Consider the following 15,123-nt stretch of genomic DNA (forward strand, 5'->3'; position numbering starts at 1 on the left):
TTCAAAATCCTGCTCCTCACATACAAGGTCTCAAATAATCAGGCCCCATCATAGCTGGATTGGCCATCGGGCATACCAGGCATTTGCCCGGTGGGCCGCTGGCAATTTTTTGTTTTTATGGGCCGATGGATTTTTTTTTTTTTAGGAAGGGTATATATAATGAAAGGTGTTGGATTGGCCAATTGGTCATGATCGTCTCTGGGCTGGACCAATTACAGCCGAGGAGGCCGGATGCACCCTCCCCCTTGTTTAGCAATCACGTGATTTTTGCGCATTGCATGCCGGGAACTAGTGGCAAAACAATCCAAGTGCCGCATCAAATGCAAGCATTTGCAGCACCGCAAAACGTTCATTCTCCGGTTCCAATACCTTCTTGTTTTTTCTTTGCCGCACAAAAAAGGAATGTACAAAACAAAAGGAGAACAATGCTGGTCCATACAAAGACAGACTCGACGAAAAGACAAAGAAAAGATACGAGGAAAAAATCAAAGGAGTGAAAGGGTCAGACCACACAGTGGACAAAAGACGTTAGCGTGCTGCCCAACTTTCACCACGCTCAGATTTATAATTATACAGTTCTTGGAGTGAGTGCATACACTCATGAAGTTTAGTAACTTCAGGTCACTGCAACAAGCCCAGGTACAGTTTACTGACGGATGGGTACAGGACCTTGAAATGCACCGTGTAGAATGAAAGACCATCATACGAACAAAGGTAAGTTTACCAGTCTCACAAATCGTCGTCATAAATACACATTCGTTAACCGTTTATTAATATAACCTTTGAGCTCAACGGTAATTAATTAGTAGTGGAAATAATTTCTGGTAGCATTACAGAAATGTAGCAATGACAATAATATTGTATGTTGTAATCGCACTGGGCAATTAGTGATACAAACCAACTGTTTTCTCCTGTGAATAAAAGTATATGTTTTTGTCAATGTACCATGGTAATAACAGAAGCGAAACGTAATATTGTGTCAGGACAATTCACTATTTATGCACAATAAATAAAGGAGCATAGCGTGACAACTTCTGTTCAGTGCCAGACTTCCTTGTAACCTGTCACCAATTATGTTTAAAAAAAATGACATATTAACTACTACAAAACTCTGACCTTTGTGGGAATGCTTGGAGCAGACTAACCTGTGAGCTGGAGTGTTCTGAGACGTTATATTTGGTATATCCAGACCATCCGTCGGCTCTTACTTCAGAAACATGGCTTAAAAAATGTCTCTTCAACGACGTAATCCGATAAAAAAAATGATCTCTCTACCCGTCGGCTTCCCGTGGCTGTCATGCGACCGGCTATTGAAGTTAATAATACAACAGCTTCTTGCCATTTTTTGGGTTTCTTTTTATCGCTGTGTAACTGAGTTCAATTGAAAGCCTGCGTGCGCTAGTACCTCTTGCCACAAGTTCCCAGAATCCTTTGTGGTTTTACCCCTGAATGACGTCACATTTTCAATCTTTATCCTGGTGGGCCGCTCTCTAGTCAAAATGCCCGGGCCGATTTTTTTTCCCAGTCCAGCCTTGGGCCCCATCTTATCTTAATGACCTTGTAGTACCATATCACCCTATTAGAGCACTTTGCTCTCGCTCTGCAGGCCTACTTCTTGTTCCTAGAGTATTTAAAAGTAGAATGGGAGGCAGAGCCTTCAGTTTTCAGGCCCCTCTTCTGTGGAACCAGCTTCCAGTTTGGATTCAGGAGACAGACACTATCTCTACTTTCAAGATTAGGCTTAAAACTTTCCTTTTTGCTAAAGCATATAGTTAGGGCTGGACCAGGTGACCCTGAATCCTCCCTTAGTTATGCTGCAATAGATGTAGGCTGCCGGGGATTCCCATGATGCATTGAGTTTTTCCTTTCCAGTCACCTTTCTCACTCACTATGTATTAATAGACCTCTCTGCATTGAATCATATCTGTTATTAACCTCTGTCTCTCTTCCACAGCATGTCTTTATCCTGTCTTCCTTCTCTCACCCCAACCGGTCGCAGCAGATGGCCCCGCCCCTCCCTGAACCTGGTTCTGCCGGAGGTTTCTTCCTGTTAAAAGGGAGTTTTTAACAGTCGGGGCGGTCTGCCTCTCCCCACCGCAGGGAAAAGGGTAACACCACCTGGGTCTGGGTGCAGTTCCCCCCTCCAGGGGCAAGGGTACCTAGACCCAGTTCGTAGAGTACGCTTGGGGAGTGTGATCGTGTGTACAGCGTCTTTTTATGTCTGTCTCCACGTCGGTTGAGTGTGGAGTAAGTGCATATGAGAGCATGAGGGTGGGAATGGATGTTTGTGTCTGTGTGTGCCTGTATGTCTGTGTCTATATGTCAGGTTGGGTATCAGACGCCACCTCTCTGGGGACATCTCAGGCCCTCCAAGGTTTGGAGGCCTATCTCCACCCACCGACCACTTCCCCTGCCGGTGGCGAACTCCCTCAGGTGTCGATGCGTTGGTGGTTCTTTGTGTCTGGGGGTGGGCGTCCGGGTACACACCGGCTCACTCCTTGGCGGCCGCTTATTGGGGCTCGCTCGGGCCACTTCGGAGGTGGGGTGCCCCCGGCCTCTCGGCCTGGGGCTCGGTCACTCAGGCACAGCTGGCTGCCGGCGGAGCTCACGGGCGCGTCACTGCAACTCCCCCTGGCTTCTGCTCCGCGGCTGCTGAGTGAGCCCTCATCTGGGACTCTCCTCAGCTCTTACTGGAACAGTGGCGCGGCTGCCCCTCTGTGGGTCTTCCTTGGTCTCTTGTGTTCTGGGGGCCACTGGATGTCTGGAGTTTTGATCTCCTCCATACCTGCTTCATACCATGGAGGACAGGGCTGTGGCTCCCCACACTCCCTAGCAGATCATTACATGGAGAAACCTTTGGAATGCAAGCATGCTGATCCACACAGGTATGCACACAGGTGTACACATGGGTATTCACAGACGCGGACTACAGCTTCCTTGGCTGCTGCCTCAAAGAACATTGTGCGCTGTCTATCTTGCGTGCTGCACAATATCGTTTATTATTTAGTAACTATTGATATTTACTGCTAGCTAGTTTATTGTGATGGTGCTTTTTTTTTCTTATTATGTTGCTCTTTGTTGTTTGCTTTCTCTTGTTTTTTTTTCTCTCCATACAGGTGACCCAGGTGTTTTTTTTTTTTTGTTTGTTTGTTTGTTTTTCTCTCTTCCACCCCTTCTCACGTCACTTCTCCCCTTTGGTTTTCTTTCTCTCCCTCTCTTTCTTTCATTCTTTCCCCCTGTCCTATCCCACAGTCATGTCTGTCCCGTTTGTAGCAACTGAAAATAAAATAAATTCATAATTATAATAAAGGTCAATCAAATGGACCAATATGGCAAGGCCAGGATGATCCACTTGGTAAAATAAATCCGCTTGGCATCTTTCTTGGCCTTAAGACAACAATTCTGATGGCTATAGATCCAAACGGGACAAAAAAAAAAAAAGGGAGTTTTTCCTTCCCACTGTTGCCAAAGTGCTTGCTCATAGGGGGTCATATGATTGTTGGGATTTTCTTTGTATCTATGAAGCGCCTTGAGGCGACTTTTGTTGTGATTTGGCGCTATATAAATAAAATTGAATTGAATTAAATAAGTTGTCCTAACGGTCATCTTAAGTAAGCTTTACTTTTTTGAGGCAACGAGTTTAAATAAATAAATAAATAAATGAATAAATAAATAAATAAATTTTTATTTATATAGCACCTTTCAAGACAGAATCACAAAGTGCTGCACATAAGATTACAAGTCACAAAAAGATTTAAAAAGAGAAAATAAAATCAGGATGTCCAAAAAACTCGCTGAAAAGCCTTCAACTAATCCAAAATGCTGCAGCAAGAGTCCTGACAGGGACTAGAAAGAGAGAGCAGATTTCTCCTGTTTTGGCTTCCCTTCATTGGCTTCCTGTTAAATCCAGAATTGAATTCAAAATCCTGCTCCTCACATACAAGGTCTTAAATAATCAGGCCCCATCTTATCTTAATGACCTTGTAGTACCATATCACCCTATTAGAGCACTTCGCTCTCGCTCTGCAGTCCTACTTCTTGTTCCTAGAGTATTTAAAAGTAGAATGGGAGGCAGAGCCTTCAGTTTTCAGGCCCCTCTTCTGTGGAACCAGCTTCCAGTTTGGATTCGGGAGACAGACACTATCTCTACTTTCAAGATTAGGCTTCAAACTTTCCTTTTTGCTAAAGCATATAGTTAGGGCTGGACCAGGTGACCCTGAATCCTCCCTTAGTTATGCTGCAATAGACGTAGGCTGCCGGGGGATTCCCATGATGCATTGAGTTTTTCCTTTCCAGTCACCTTTCTCACTCACTATGTATTAATAGACCTCTCTGCATTGAATCATATCTGTTATTAACCTCTGTCTCTCTTCCACAGCATGTCTTTATCCTGTCTTCCTTCTCTCACCCCAACCGGTCACAGCAGATGGCCCCGCCCCTCCCTGAGCCTGGTTCTGCCGAAGGTTTCTTCCTGTTAAAAGGGAGTTTTTCCTTCCCACTGTCGCCAAAGTGCTTGCTCATAGGGGGTCATATGATTGTTGGGTTTTTCTCTGTATATATGAAGCGCCTTGAGGCGACTTTTGTTGTGATTTGGCGCTATATAAATAAAAATGAATTGAATTGAATTGAATTAGTTTCTGGTTTCCTTATCTGGCAAAGGATCTTCACTCCCGGGTAGGGATGGGTATCGTTTGGGTTTTATCTGATACCGGTGCCAAACCGGTACTTTTGAAACGGTGCTGGTGCTTAAATGGTGCTCAAACTGGTGCTTAAAGAATGGAGAACACAAAATTGGTCCACAAACCTCCCATGTTCAGCTGGTTTTTTGTAAAAAGATAACAATGTTAGCCTTTTCTGCAGCTATGGGGCATATATGGGATCACTCTTGGCTGGAAGCAGTGCTTAAACATTGGAAAAAAACACAAACTTTGTCCAAAAACCTCTCATGTTCAGCTGTTTTCCACTTTTTCTTTGGTCATTTTAGCCTTTTTGGCCAGGGTGAAGGGAGTATCTGCCATCAAACAAGAAGACAGCCGCATGTAGCTATGATGGTGTTTGCTAGTTCACCTTACATGCATTAATGTAATAACGTGGTTAGCCTACTCAACGTAAATTACACACGAACAACATTAAGCTACTCACGCAGAGAAGAACGGCTGCTACTGCCATCATCATCCTCATCATTTCTGCTACACTGGCAGGGCTAGGGGCCAGGACTCTCCTCTTTGGGTTTTTGGGGGATGCTCCGGGCCCGATAACAGGCAACCCACCCGCAGTAGATGTGCTCGGTGTGAGGTCTCGCAGCAAGCTATCAAATACGGCGCATTTCTCGGCTTTAAAACCCCCCCAAAAAAGACGCTATGCGTCGCCAGGTGTTTCATCGGATTTGAGGTGTTACCTCCTTTGACAGTATCACAGTATCAGCTTAAAGCACTTGTTGCAGGCTGCTGAGTTTGCATCTTTTGCTGTGAAGTACAGCCAGACTTTTGACCGCTTCGCCTTGGGCATTTTTAATCTGTAGCTCTACGTACCTGGTTCAAGGTTCAGGTTCAAGGTTCTTTATTTGTCACATGCATAGTTATACAAGTATAACACACAGTGAAATGTAGCCTGACACGCTCCTCGACATGTGCAAAAATTTTGGGGGGGGGGGGGGGGGGGGGGGGGGTGTAGAGGAAGAACATTATATATATATATATATAGTATATACACTGGGTGAATGTGCAGTAGTAGCAGCAAGCAGGTGAATTCTGTACATTAATATGAATAGACATCTGACTATTTTACAGGATAGACAATATAAACATATTTAAAATTAAAGGAATTTGAAATGTACATTGTGCCTTGGTTTAGAGTGTCTGGAAGAGAGTCCTGTCTCAGTCAATTATAGATGATGTGAGAGGGCGGGTGTGTGTGTTTAGGGCCCGGATGGCTTGGGGATAGAAGCTCCTCTTGAGTCTCTCTGTCCTTGCCCGGAAGATGCGGAACCTTCTACCAGATTGCAGAAGTTGGAACCTGGACCCGCCTACTATCCTCGGAAACGTGAAATGATTGGCTAGAATCTAAAGTATATCACAGCTCAGGAAAAAAAAAAGCACCGAAATAAAGCACCGAAATGTGCGCTGCTTTTCGGTCTGGTTACTACCGTTTATGTCAGAACCGGTGCCATGATGGCACCGGACACCGGTACCCATCCCTACTCCCGGGCATTTAGGGGCTCACCGATGCTTGTGTATGGTGAGCCATTAAAGAGGTTAAGCCACATACGGGTGTGGGGAGATTACCTTTGGATAACTAAGAAATGTGGTTAAACAGTTGTAAGCATGTATTGTGTGGCAAGAAGTCACATATACAGAGACACACACCCACACACACAGTGCTTTAACCTTTTATGACCATATGGGTTTTACAGTGGGTGGTGCTTGTGTAAACTGTAACTGCATTCAAAAGAAGGACTGTGAACGGAGGCCGGGGTCGGAGTTGGCTGAAAACAGGTGGAGCGTTTAGCTCCAAGAGCCTGGTTCCGATTGGCTTCCCTTGCGCCACAAGTTAAAAACCGGTTTAGCTGTTTGTCTTGCTTTGTTGACAGGTGAAAAATCTCTGAACCAGCGTGGCCTGTGTTACGAGTTCAAAATTGGGGATGGAGACAAGAGGAAAAACCACAATAACAACACTGGTCTGGCCGGGTTAAGTCAAACGATGATTTTAATAGTCACACGCGTGGGAGATGGACTCTGTATGCAGACAGCCTCAGATCTCAAAATGGTGGAGCATTGATCAAACTCTTATAGCCTCTGGTGCCTCCACCTTATCATAAAAGCCTAAACATTCACATGCTTTTCTCTCACACGGCGCCTAAGCTACGAACTTGGCTCCCCGTTTATCTGCTCCTGCTGAGATGGGGCAGAAAACTCCAGCATGTTCCGTTCTCTTCTAATCAGACAAATAAGGCGATGACTTTCTGCAACCAGTATTTCTTATAACATCATAAAACAATATCATTCATCCACAATAAATCAGCAGTCTAATGTAATGCAAATCAGTTTAACTAATGCAATAGTTATCAGCTTCTTCTAATTCAGGAGAATAATGCAAACTAAGACTACATAATAATTCACAATCTTTAATTAGGGGTATAACATGGCATAAAATAATATTATAATTTAACACCTGCAAGCGCAGACCCAACATCTACTGTGATGGAGTCTACTCCCCGCTGCTGTGTCAATTATTGTAAATTGAAATGTTATCAGGAAATGATCAGACAAGAGAGGGTTTTCAGGAAACACTCCCAAGTGTTCAGTTTTAAATGGTAATGTAGCCTTTAATATTTATTAGATAAGCCACATGCATTATGATCCCTCAGTACAATCCAATATTTTCAGCTGGCTGAAACATTTTCAAATAATGAGCTTCCAATGATGAGTGAAACAGTAAGAGCACGTGGAGAGTGTTAAATATCAACACTTCAACACTTTTTGATTCCTCATAGGCATCCAATGGAAGACAAAACACTACTCAGTAGACCATTTCACATTTTATTCTCTTACACAATTACTTCTAGAAGGAAGATGCATCCTCCATGACACATTGCCGCGGATCTCAAAAGGGTGGTGTGCCCCTAACGGTTATATTACCAGCTCTCTCATTCTAGCCTAAACAACAGTGTTTCAGTAACTTTCCACTAGAAGATGGTCCCCTGTTATCTGCTTTTCCCAGGCAAGCGTGGGCAAGAGTCTACAGCATTCTAACCCCCAAGGACACGTAGTCTAATGCCTTTATTTCCCAGGGCCGTGTCTACTTAATACTACACTATACAGTTATATGGCATTTTAGTTAATTCAAATCATGGAATTGCGGCACTTCAAATAATTCCATCCCAACAAGAGTTTGGAAAAATCCCATTAAGAAAGAGAAATCAAACCTTTGGATTCATTTTAATGAGCTCAGACTTGTTGAAAATGCAGAGGAGCTGGTTGTGAACTGAGCTTCAGAGAAACACAACGTACTGATACTCACTGTGAAGCTTTGAGTGGAAAAAGACAGAAAAAACAGCATGTGGAGCCTGGAATAACGGGAGCTTCCATCTTTAAAGGACTGAAGAGGAAGAAGTTTACAAGAACGGTTTAAAACATCAACTGATTGAATCCATGAATCTGAAAACGTGTTTCTGAGTGAAAGAGAGACATGTACAGTCAGAGTGTTTATCTAACAGGAGGACACTCTTTACATTCAATTCAGCACAGACTCACTGAGGCACCAGGAAACCAGAGGTTAAATCCAGGATAAAGAGTTTCAGTGAATGTGGTTTTCAGGGTGTGCAGATGGATCAGAGTGTCAGAGGAGACTCTGTAGAAGGACAGAGTGCCAGCAGGACAGTCCACATACACTGCTACTCTGTTAGAGACAGAGGAGGAGGAGTTGATGGATATTCCTTTGTTGTTGTGCCTGACAGAATCAGGACCATCATTAGTGCAGTACAGACACCAGGACTGATCATTCCATCCAAAGATACACGCTTTACTGTTTCCTTTCCTTCTGACTCTTCTGTAAGTGACTGATATGAGAACCGTTCCTTTCCACTCGACCTCCCAGTAACAGCGACCAGTCAGACCATTTCTACACAGCAGCTGAGTAAGTCGATCAAATCTGTCTGGATGATCAGGATATGATTGAACCTCCTCCACATGTGTCATCTTCCTGTTGTTGTCAGACAGTTGGAGCTTTGTGTGAACTGTGTCTGTGTCGATTGTGAGTTGACAGGAATCTGATGGAGAGAACAAACACAATCCAGCTGCAGTTATTGATCCATCATCTGTTCATTGATTGACACTTTGATGATGACTCCTGACATCAGAGATGTGAATGATGAAGATGGTTGAATGTGTGCTGCTTTGTTTTCATGAATCCCATTAAAAACACACTTACACTTCCTCAGACCTGGTGTCAGCCATTGGACTCCAGCAGGCTCCACCCTGAAAGGAGGAGGGGGGGGGGGGGGGGGGGGTGTCAGACCAGCACAGTCTTAGCATGCACACATGGCTATTACATGGCTCTCATACACATACTATTACACACTAACAAAAGGAACAGTACAACATTTTTACATCATACATACATCATAATCCTTTGTCTCACTTTACTGATTACCTACAGAAAGTTACTCCTTCAGTCAGCAAGGAATAATCTACATTGCGCATGAGCATCACTTTTTAGATAAATGTGGGACTTACTGGTCCTTCCGGGAAACTTTTGCAGAGCTCTGTGAGAGAGGTTCCTTTAAAATCAACTGATTCATATTTTCGTAGATCACATTACAGAGTTATCTTATAATATCAGTTTCTCAACATAATACTCCATACTTTATATTCAGTATAAACCCATGGAATTCACCCATCTAAATCATCGAATTCAGGTGTTCCAATAACATTCATTGCCACAGGTGTTTAAAATAAAGTACCTAAGGGAAGCATGCATGTTAGAATAGCTGAAAAACCTAGTATCATTGTAAATGTGGTATCTTTATAGAATGTTCAAAAAGTCCAGGAAAAAAAAAGAAGAAGCTTAAAATAAAGATGGAAGCATTAGGGAATTTGTGTGAGGTTGTATTTCAGGATTGGGCTCAAGCTCTTGGTATCGCCAAAATTAGCACTTTATGCTTCAGTATGCTAAGACATTTTGGACAATTTATGACCGGCCTTAAAGGGTTAATATGCCAGGCAGGGAGTGTCATGGAACAGACATATTATAGTTATTTAAGAAGTGTTACTACCACCTAGTGGTAACTAAGCAGAATGTCTTTTTTGTAGAGGAAGTGGTCTACAGGAAGTAGTGTGCTCTTTAGCTGCTACAGTAAAAACATTTGTAATCTGATGGCAATCTCTGCAATCCTGCTGTTAAAGTCCACAATATCGGCTTCATCCGTAAGTTCCTATACATTTAATGTGTATTAGTAAGTTTTGACACTATTTTGAGTTAAATCACATGGAGGCAGGTAGATGCTTGTATTTTTTTCAGCAGATGTTTAATTTGTGGTCATGTATCTTTCATTGGAGCAATATTAGAGAATTTATTTTCATCATTAAATCCTTCCAAACACAACAAGCAGCCTGTTTCTTGGAGGATGAAGTGCTGGGAATAAAGAATGTTAAGCTAGCTGTATAGCTGAAATTACATTGCCTGCAACAAACTTTAGTGAGGGCAGCATAGAGCTATAGCCAGTTAAAATTATTGTTCCTGGGCAAGTTCTTGGTGTCCCAATTTGTAAGTATCTCTCAATTTTCTTGACAAAGTGGACTAATGTTTCTTTTGTGAGCATAGGAAAAATGGAAAGAAATGTTCCCAGCTCCTCCTCTTCTATTAGACATTCTCCTCATACCTGAGAGTGTCTAGTCCCCAGGATGGATCCATCAATCCTGCCGACAGCAGTTTTATTCCTGAGTCTCCAGGTTGATTGTAGCTCAGATCTAGCTCTTTCAGATGAGAGGGATTGGAACTCAGAGCTAAAGCCAGAGAAGTACAGCCTTCCTCTGTGATCAGACAGCCTGACAGACTGAAAATACACCAAACAACAATTCATCAATAGACAGCTCTCTTATGTACTTCATTTTTTTTCTCATTTTCTTCAGTTGTCTTTTTCTTTATTTATAGTGAGACAACTACAACTATAATATTTGTTGTCTCTCTCTCTCTTTTTTTTTTAAATAATCCACATCTACTTTTGAAAACTCTAGGAACTATATGTAGTTCGTGCATAACTGTACATTTCTGTATCAAATTGATATCAAGGAAACAAAGGGCTTGTTTTTTTCTAAAAAAATCATACCAATAACAATACAGATGCCTTTAACTAATGAGTGCAGTTCATAGATCAATCTGGCCTAATATTAGGAACACCTACACATATATTCTGTATGTATATTCTCTGATATGCTTCTTTAGGCAGTTAGCTAATCATCAGGTAAGGCCTTATTGCTTTGTATTTCAGGGATGTCTTTGCTGCAGTTCTGATAGTTGACAAACTTTCCTTTATGGTTCATCTTGGCCTCTATACCTCTTCATGGAGGGTAATTCTCCTTGTGGATGTTTGTCTTGTAGCCAAAAATTTCAAGGATCACTGTTGATATGGTGTAGATCTGTTGATTGGTTTTTAGTGTTGGCCGTAGTAGAGATTGTCGATTAAGATGCACTCACATTTTCTAGTAAACTTTCTACTCCAGTCCAGGTTTTCAGCAAATGATTCCTTCAGATTGTCTGTGCGCAGGGTAAACAGACTAAACTAATTTAATACTGGATGCTTGTTATCTTTGGGTCTGAGTTGGCACTGTATTAACAACAGACTTGATTTCTTCTTGAAAATTACTGCATGGGTCCACAACCACATCAGGACAGTGCCACCTGAGATTTCTGCAGATTCTTGGAAATGTTTTTCACTAGAATTTAAAAAAAAAAAAAAGTCTTCCCAACTTCATTTGTTCCATAATTTGTAGACACAGTCTTGTTGATTTTTGTATCTGGACATAGCATTTTCAGTCGATGTCACTCATCCAAGTTTTTTAGTCTCCCTAACTTTATAAGTAGTACATTTGCAGAATTACTGTTTGACAAGTTAACTCTTTTGGCTGGATCACTAATCAAGACTCTACTTGTGTTTTAGAGCCCAAAATACCAGGTGACCTCAGGAAAAATCACTGACAAATGTGTCTCAGCATCTCTGTGGATGTATATACAATATACTTTTTCTTTTGGCAATCTAGTTAAATGCCAAATGTTGCTTTCTCCTATTTTTCTACAGTCCTATCTCAGCCCTGACTTTAAGGTTCATAACAATAAAAGGAAACTAAAATGCTTTGAACACAAATGGCCCTCAATCTCTGAATGATCATTGCCTAAGTAATTTATACAAACAAATCTAAAACAGAATTTGCACATCAAACATTTTTAGATAGCAAATAAGAATCTCATCATGCATGTAACATGTCAAAATGTAATTTTACATTTTTCTAAAGTTCAGCTGTATATGCAATAATAATTATCCAGAAATTCTGACTTTTTGAATTAAAGTGGAAAAGTTTGCTTACCTGAGAGTTTCCAGTGTACAACACAGACTCTGCAGTCCTGTAGAGAGCATCTTCACTCCTGAGTCGTGCAAGTTGTTGTTACTCAGATCCAGCTCTCTCAGATTAGAGGACTGTGAGCTGAGAACAGAGGTCAGAGCTTCACAGCTTCTCTCTGAGAGGTTACAGCCACCAAGTCTGAAACACAATAACATTTCTGACAAAAAAATCCACAATGGTTTACCTAAAACCTATTGTTGTCATCTGAGACTGAAGATGTCACTTGAATGACAAAACGTCCCTCCCAGTGAGACTATTATGCCCATATGAACAGAATCAACTTCACTTTAAGATTAATTCAGTAATTGAGTATGAATACTTGTCTGTTTCTCTTTGTTAATCCTGCATTAGATTGGTGAAAAGCCCAAGGTATACCCTGACTCCCACCGTTAAGGGTGATTGGATAGGCTCCAGCACTTCCACCCACTCTACACCTCCTGACCCGATAAGTAGGAGAAAATGGATGGATTCTCTGTTAAGTATTTTGAAAATGAAGGGATGAGCACAAATTTACTTACAGTGCTGTATTTGAGTTTTTGACCACTGGCAGCAGCCTCAGAAAAGCCTCCTCTGAAGCTGAGTAATTCTTCAGGTCAAACACTTCCAGATCTTTTTCTGATGACAGTAAGATGAAGGCAAGAGCTGACCACTGAGCAGGAGACAGTTCATTTGTGGACAGACTTCCTGAACTTGTGTACTGTTGGATCTCTTCCACTAGAGAAAGATCATTCAGTTCATTGAGACAGTGGAACAGATTGATGCTTTTCTCTGCAGACAGATTCTCACTGAGCTTCTTCTTGATGTACTGAACTGTTTCGGGATTGGTCAATGAGCTACTTCTTGTCTGTGTCAGCAGACCTTGTAGGAGAACCTGATTGGTCTGCAGTGAAAGACCAAGGAGGAAGCGGAGGAACAAGTCCAGGTGTCCATTTCGACTCTCTAAGGTTTTGTTCAAAGCACTCTGGTAGAAGAATGTAGGATCTATTGTTTTAAATTTCTGGGAAGTTTTTTGTTCTTCCAGCAGATTGAGTCCAGAGTTGCTGAAGGTCAGATGGACATGAAGAGCAGCCAGAAACTCCTGAACACTCAGATGGATGAAGCAGAACACCTTGTCCTGGTACAGTCCTCTCTCCTCTTTAAAGATCTGTGTGAACACTCCTGAGTACACTGAGGCTGCTCTGATATCGATGCCACACTCTGTCAGGTCTGATTCATAGAAGATCAGGTTTCCTTTCTGCAGTTGATCAAAGGCCAGTTTTCCCAGAGACTCAATCATCTTCCTGCTCTCTGGACTCCAGTGTGGATCTGTCTCAGCTCCTCCGTCATACTTGACCTTCTTCACTTTGGCCTGAACTACCAGGAAGTGGATGTACATCTCAGTCAGGGTCTTGGGCAGCTGTCCTCCCTCTCTGGTTTTTAGCATATCCTCCAGAACTGTAGCAGTGATCCAGCAGAAGACTGGGATGTGGCACATGATGTGGAGGCTTCGTGATGTCTTGATGTGGGAGAGGATTCTGTGGGCTTGCTTTTTATCCCTAAATCTCTTCCTGAAGTACTGCTCCTTCTGTGGGTCAGTGAATCCTCTGACCTCTGTCACCATGTCAAAACATCCAGGAGGGATCTGATTGGCCGCTGCAGGTCGTGTGGTTATCCAGAGGCGAGCAGAGGGAAGCAGTTTCCCCCTGATGAGATTTATCAGCAGCGCATCCACTGAGGTGGACTTTCTAGGGTCAGTTAGGATTGTAGTTTTGTGGAAGTCCAGAGGAAGTCGACACTCATCCAGACCATCAAAGATGAACACAACCTGGAAGTCTTCAAAGCTGCAGATTCCTGCTTCTTTGGTTTCAGTAAAGAAGTGATGAACAAGTCCCACCAAGCTGAACTTTTCCTCTTTCAGCACATTCAGCTCTCTGAAAGTGAATGGAAATATGAACTGGATGTCCTGGTTGGCTTTGTCTTCAGCCCAGTCCAGGGTGTATTTCTGTGTTAAGACTGTTTTCCCAATGCCAGCCACTCCCTTTGTCAGCACTGTTCTGATTGGTTCATCTTTTTCATGTGAGCCTTTAAATATGTCTTCATGTCTGATTGTAGACTCCAGATTGTCTAGCTTCTTAGATGCTGTTTCAATCTGTCTGACCTCATGTTCATTATTAACCTCTGCAGTCCCTCCCTCTGTGATGTAGAGCTCTGTGTAGATCTGATTCAGAAGGGTTGGGTTTCCTGCTTTAGCGATCCCCTCAAACACACACTGGAACTTCTCCTTCAAAGTAGATTTAAGTTGATGCTTAGTCCACTCAGCATTCCTAATTAAAGTTCCTAAATGAGTCAATAGACAAAAATATCAATAGGAATTATTATATGCACATATTTTGAATATATATGTGTATTTATTGAATCAATACTAGAACCCCAGTTTATCTAGTAGCTTAAATCATTTGAGAAATCCTCTTACTGCTCTGCACTTCATCAGCCAACTCCTCCTGCTTCATTCTCCTCAGGAAGTTCAGTATGATGTTTACTAATGATTCTCTACTGTCCTTATGGCATTCTTCCTCACCCTTGAATGCCAGGTTATTCTCCGTTTGACTCTGTGAGCATTCTGCGTAATCTGGATTCAGAACCTTCTGTATCTTTTTAAGTTCTTCTTTTACAAAAGTGATCATTTTGTCTTCCAAGACCTGCAATGGAATACTTCATGAATGAGGGTGGGGAGGTGGGCCATAGATACTGAGAGACAACAGAGCAAAATGCAAGTGACAAGAGGTGGAACAGAGACACGAAGTATTTGTATAAATGAGAGTGCAGAGAGAAGCTTAGAAAAGAGAAGCATCATCACAAGTTTCTCAGCTTAAGCTCACCACTGACCGTAACTACAAGGACAAATGAAAGTTGGAAGCCTTAAAAGACAGGTGTCTTTCTATTGAAACCAAACTGGTCTCTGATTTAACAGGAGACGATCTTCAGAATTATTCATCTCATTCTATTGTTAGAAACTTTAGGAACCAAA

At 42.2% G+C, this 15,123-nt stretch overlaps 1 protein-coding gene across 5 annotated transcripts in view; it reads right to left on the bottom strand.

Moving 5' to 3' along the window:
• Window positions 1-6,858: 6,858 nt before the first annotated feature.
• The window catches only part of LOC101477089 (protein NLRC3), a 374,972-nt gene continuing 366,707 nt past the window's right edge, over window positions 6,859-15,123 (bottom strand). The window contains exons 6-11 of one of the 5 annotated variants that reach the window (XM_076880857.1): window positions 14,569-14,794; window positions 12,635-14,432; window positions 12,081-12,254; window positions 10,379-10,552; window positions 8,929-8,975; window positions 6,859-8,767 (exon numbers count right to left, since the gene is read on the bottom strand). In XM_076880857.1, coding sequence (XP_076736972.1) covers window positions 8,238-8,767; window positions 8,929-8,975; window positions 10,379-10,552; window positions 12,081-12,254; window positions 12,635-14,432; window positions 14,569-14,794 — 2,949 coding nt within the window. In that variant the 3' untranslated portion in view covers window positions 6,859-8,237. The remainder of the gene's footprint in view (window positions 8,768-8,928; window positions 8,976-10,378; window positions 10,553-12,080; window positions 12,255-12,634; window positions 14,433-14,568; window positions 14,795-15,123) is intronic. The other 4 variants (XM_076880851.1, XM_076880855.1, XM_076880850.1 and 1 more) reach the window with 4 other exon arrangements.

The sequence above is a fragment of the Maylandia zebra genome, unplaced genomic scaffold (assembly GCF_041146795.1).
Source record: "Maylandia zebra isolate NMK-2024a unplaced genomic scaffold, Mzebra_GT3a scaffold01, whole genome shotgun sequence".
Lineage (NCBI taxonomy): Eukaryota > Metazoa > Chordata > Actinopteri > Cichliformes > Cichlidae > Maylandia > Maylandia zebra.